General features: G+C 34.2%; 1 protein-coding gene across 1 annotated transcript in view; it reads left to right on the top strand.

Moving 5' to 3' along the window:
• Positions 1-1,459, top strand: part of foxe1 (forkhead box E1) — a 1,964-nt gene extending 505 nt beyond the window's left edge. Inside the window, exon 2 of the mRNA XM_083540647.1 lies at positions 1-1,459. This exon is cut by the window's left edge and continues 208 nt beyond it. Coding sequence (XP_083396773.1) covers positions 1-819 — 819 coding nt within the window. The 3' untranslated portion in view covers positions 820-1,459.
• Positions 1,460-6,067: the final 4,608 nt, after the last annotated feature.

The following is a 6,067-nucleotide window of genomic DNA, read 5'->3' as shown; positions in this document are numbered from 1 at the left end:
ATCTCCATGGCCATTGCCAGCTCTCCTGATCGCAAACTCACTCTTGGGGGCATCTACAAGTTCATCACGGACCGCTTCCCTTTTTACCGGGACAATTCTAAAAAGTGGCAGAACTCTATCCGGCACAATCTGACACTCAACGACTGCTTTGTTAAAATCCCGCGAGAGCCAGGGAGACCCGGGAAGGGTAACTACTGGGCGCTGGACCCAAATGCCGAGGACATGTTTGAAAGCGGAAGCTTCCTGCGACGCCGCAAACGCTTTAAACGCTGCGATTTTACCACCTACTCTACCTCCACATCATCATACCATCACGATTCACCCATTTTTTCCCCAGTCCAGATCACCTCCTCTGTATACGGCTCAGTGTACCCGACCTATGCGCCACAAATCTCTCCCCCGTACTATCCTCCATCCACGACCGGATTTGCATCGACCCAGTCCCGCGTTTTCAGCATTAACACAATAATCGGGTCCGGCGGTTTGGCGCACAGCCCCCCTGAGACGCCGCCGGTGCAGCCGCCATGCCGTAACTTCAGCCAGGATGCAGGAGGATCATGCTCGCTAAACTCCAATCACATCGCCTTCTCCTACTCCAATGCTGGAAATCATGGGTATGGCCAGGCCGCTCAGGGCATGTTTACGCACAACAGCACGCAGAACTACATCCCCTCGGGGCGACTAGGGGTTACAGGTTCGTCTCCCATCAGTGCAGATGTAGCAAATGATTCGTACCTTCACAACAGTGGTGGAACAGGTGGCTACATGAGACCTGTAACGTATCCGTCATGCATGGACAGGTTTGTTTCTGCCATTTAAAAAAGATTATGAAGGTGCTAAAAATATAAAAAATAAAATGACGAATGTATGATAATAAATAAAATCCTCACTGCTGGGGAGCAGACACCCGGACGCTTAGCCGCTCAGATGCCCAGACGCTACATTATTATTTAAATACTGTTTTATTAAACCCTGAGCTCATGGACATAAACTTTTTTGCTGCACATGTGGAAAATACAGCAGGATCTCAGGTCACATGTTCCTCTTTTTTTATCTTCCATCTTTTCTTTTTTATCGCTCATCTGATGTGAAATGACGTTTGTGAAAGACTTGACGTTATCGTCTCATGGCACAGAATTCACCTCACTGACTCTGGAACGTTTCTATTTTTTTCTTATCAAAACAATAAATAAATCAATAAATCAATCAATAGATAAATAAAGTGCACGTTATTTAGATGAATAAGATATTAACTGTTTTTTTTCTTTATCATGTGTGAAATGTGTTCCGGTGTGATTCTGTAAAAAATATAAATATATATTCCCGAAACGTTTATTTAGGCTTTATGTTAAAGAATTGAATTTCACCATGGGTGTATTACTCTGTGTTTTACTGAATTTCTTTCCTTTGTGCAGATATTAAAATATGAAACTCTCGCTGTGTGGAGAAAAACGAAAAATGACTACTTTGTGGAAAATCGATTATTATTATTTGGTGGTTGTTGTTTTTAAAAACAATTCATTGTTTTGTTTTTTTTGTTAAAATTATTCAGATATTTGACCTCTGTTATAACAATTTTTTTTTATTGAATATTATATAATCTAAATTAAATAGTTGTAGAAAACTAGAAAAAAAACCTAATTTGGATACTGTAGCATATATCGTATTTCTATTTTACTATCATTATATATTAATTTACATTTATATTGTACATAATATAGAAATAAATAAATAAATGTACTCAATTAATTTTTATATTATAATTATTTCATTATTATATTATTTTCATTAAAAAAAATAATTCGAGATAATATAATATAATATAATATAATATAATATAATTTAATATAATATAATATAATATAATTTAATATAATATAATATAATATAATATAATATAATTTAATATAATATAATATAATATAATATAATTTAATATAATATAATATAATATAATATAATATAATATAATATAATATAATATAATATAATTTAATATAATATAATATAATATAATATAATATAATATAATTTAATATAATATAATATAATATAATATAATTTAATATAATATAATATAATATAATATAATATAATTTAATATAATATAATATAATATAATTTAATATAATATAATATAATATAATATAATATAATATAATATAATTTAATATAATATAATATAATATAATATAATTTAATATAATATAATATAATATAATATAATATAATATAATATAATTTAATATAATATAATATAATATAATATAATATAATATAATATAATATAATATAATATAATATAATAGTAGCTCAGTGGTCACTTTGCATTCCAAGCCGTCTGAAACTGTGTTTGTTTAACCTGAAGCTGTGTGTGTGTGTGTGTGTGTGTGTGTGTGTGTGTGTGTGTGTGTGTGTGTGTGTGTGTGTGTGTGTGTGTGTGTGTGTGTGAGTGTGTGTGTGTGTGTGTGTGTGTGAAACAATAAAGTACGCATAATTATAATACAATTATTGAAAAATCATATACAGTAATAACATTTTAAAGTGGAGTGAAGAGTGAATCTGGGAGTGAGTGAAGAGTGAATCTGGGAGTGAGTGAAGAGTGAATCTGGGAGTGAGTGAAGAGTGAATCTGGGAGTGAGTGAAGAGTTCTGCAATTTCCTCACATTTACTTATGCAAACTGAACACAGCACAGACTCCACTTCTGTTGGGTTTACAAACCGACTTAAAACTATTTAAATCAAACACAATAAAACAGCTCACATGTCATAAAATAAAACATCTAATTAGCTTCACACACACACACACACACACACACACACACACACACACACACACACACACACACACACACACACACACACACACACACACACACAATGTTTTGCTGGTATTTGTAGTCACATGAACTCTTAAATCGGCAGATGTTCCAGTGGCAAAAGATTCATTTACTGCCATTTGCCATAATCCACCATAACTACACATCTCTATCACATGCATGTCTCAAAGACTTACCAGATGGTTACCAAAGTGTTACCAGATGGTTCATTGTATATACACACTCTTTAAAGTCTATGACTTTATGTATCAGGACACAATAAAAAATCACCTGGTCCTGAACAACAACTCAGGACCTATTAAACCATGTCATTGTTCATTTTATAAAAAAATAAACCAAAATAGGAAAAACGTGTAAAACACTAAACACTAAACACTATAGTACTGATACTATAGGACTTAGAAAGCTAACTAGCAGCCAGGAGCTGACAATAAAATGCACCTCGATTAATTGATTATCAGCTAATATAAGCACCTTTTGACAAGCCCAGGTTTTAACAGTTTGCTGGTCTGAAGCATTCAGGTGTGTGGTAACACAACACCAAGGGGGAAAAACATTAGCAGTGATTTTAGAACAGCAATTGTTTCCCATCAATTTAGAAAGAGTTATAAGGCCATTTCCAAGCAATTTTAAGTCCACGATTCTACACTGAGGAAGATTATTCACAGGTGGAAAACAGTGAAGACAGTTTCCAGACTTCCCAGGAGTGGACATCACAGCAAGTTCACACCAAGACTGTGACTCTTTTATTTTTTACAAACAAGACTGAGTGCGGCACTTTTTTGGCTTCATCCTTGTCATCCTGTGATATAGGCCAGTTAGTGTAAAGCTTTCCCCGTAATGATGCTCTGAACTACCAGCAGAGGTGCGAAGTAGTGAAGTACAAATATTTCGTTACTGTACTTAAGTAGATTTTTCTGGTATCAGTATTTACTACACTATTTATTTTTTCCGGACAATTTTTTTACTTTCACTAAATTTTTACACAAATATCTGTACTTTCTACTTCTTACATTTTTCAAAACAGTTTTGTTACTTTTAGTCTAATTATTCCTCTTTGACTGCTGTTTCCAGCCCATCAACCCTTTATTGTGCGGCTTTTTCACCATATCACTCGTAGACGTAGGCAAGCGGAGCAAACAATGAGCAAGGCAACAAGAGGAATGTTTAATGTAAATTCAGAGGGAGTCACCGATGTGAAAATAAATAAAAACAAAGACATTCCTCAACACCATGGCCATATACAAGGGGGATGTTCGAAATTATCGGTGTAAAAAAGTGCTGGCTTTCAAGAATTCACTGTCAAATCTGAGAAAGCACATCCAGGTAATCTAACGTTTTATTGTTATATCGTTCTTTTCATGAGCCATTTTAATGTTTCAAGTTTTTTTTCCTACAATTTTGTTTGTAGTTTCTATAAGGGATGCTGCCACATGTTGCTATTTTTTAAATAAAGATGTTCTTAATGTTCTTAATTTCTGTAGTATGTAGCTGTCATTTGAAATCTATTATTTAAAAATTTCTATATGTTGTAGAACTGCTTTACAGTTGAAGTCTTCCTGTTTGAACGTCAATAAAATGCACAGGAACTCACCTTCAATTTGTCATTCGCAAAACATCATAATAACTTTAAATTGTTTTCAAGGACAGCTGGAAAAACCCTACAATCTGGGATATGGCCTGGTAATGGCAAATAAATAAACATTTATATATATATATGTATACACACACACACACACACACACACACACACACAAATGTATTGGGAAACCTGACCTTTCCTGCTCTAAACTGTTACCACACATTTGGAGGCACTTAAATATACAAGACTATATATATATATTTATATATATATATTTTTTATGTCATCTTGTACTCTATATGGTGGTTGTTCAGCCTGGATACATTTAGTTTTTTTATTAATACATTGATATAATATGAGGTTCAGTTACCAGCACGACACTAAAACAGGTGTAGTAACGGCTACTTTTTAAATGTCAGAGCCCAAACTTCTTTACTTTAACTTGAGTAAAAAAGTGTAGTCAGAACATCAACTTTTACTGGAGTCTTTTAAAACATGAGTATCTGTACTTCTACTTAAGCAAACAATGTGTATACTTTTGCCACCTCTGACTACTAGGGGCTTTACCACTTTACCTCCCCAGGTATGTCACTAATTCGTTTTTAATAATCATCCATACAGCTCAATAAAAGAGAGAGTTTATGTTTCAGGGTGTAATGTGACAAAAGGTAAAGACTCTATGGGCACTGGGTTTAATATATATACAGTATATATATATATATATACTGTATGTCCACTTGTCAAAGTAAATACAAACACTATGAAATAAATAATATTTAACAATAAATGTGAGGTGTATGTGCTGTCACACCAACATCTCTACACTTCAGCAGAATCTCCATCAGTGATTCATAACTAAGCTCTGATCAGCTTTCTGTTAATGCTGTATGACTCTACAGTACACACTCACAGAGGAGTAATGATGAATATGCAGTATCCAATCTACATGTGAGGGTGAACTCCACCCATTTAGTTTACAGTATAAACGATAGTTTTTGTGTTTAGTATCTACAGTAGATTATATTTAGAGTGTAGTCAAGAATAAAGATCAGAGAAAAGTGTTGAAAATAGTTTATAGAAGAAATCAGAGTAGAGTTTACAGTAAAGTTTACAGTAAAGTTTACAGTAAAGTTTACAGTAAAGTTTACAGTAAAGTTTACAGTAAAGTAATTTAAGATTCTACAATAGAGAATATGACACATGATTTTAAATAAAACTCAAACAAACAAACAAATTTACTTTAGTGATGTTACACAACTTTTGTTGTGTGTTGCTGTGCAGTGTGTGTGTGTGTGTGTGTGTGTGTGTGTGTGTGTGTGTGTGTGTGTGTGAGAGAGAGAGAGAGAGAGAGAGAGAGAGAGAGAGTGTGTGTGTGTGTGTGTGTAAGTGAGAGAGAGAGAGAGAGAGTGTGTGTGTGTGTGTGTGTGTGTGTGTGTGTGTGTGTGTGTGTGTGTGTGTGTGTGTGAGAGAGAGAGAGAGAGAGAGAGAGCGTGTGTGTGTGTGTGTGTGTGTGTGTGTGTGTGTGTGTGAGAGAGAGAGAGAGAGAGAGAGAGAGAGAGAGAGAGAGTGTGTGTGTGTGTGTGTAAGTGAGAGAGAGAGAGAGTGTGTGTGTGTGTGTGTGTGTGTGTGTGTGTGTGTGTGTGTG

Source organism: Silurus aristotelis (assembly GCF_946808225.1).
Source record: "Silurus aristotelis genome assembly, chromosome: 4".
Lineage (NCBI taxonomy): Eukaryota > Metazoa > Chordata > Actinopteri > Siluriformes > Siluridae > Silurus > Silurus aristotelis.
Note: the sequence above shows the minus strand (reverse complement) of the source record. Positions and strands in the feature narration are given on the sequence as shown.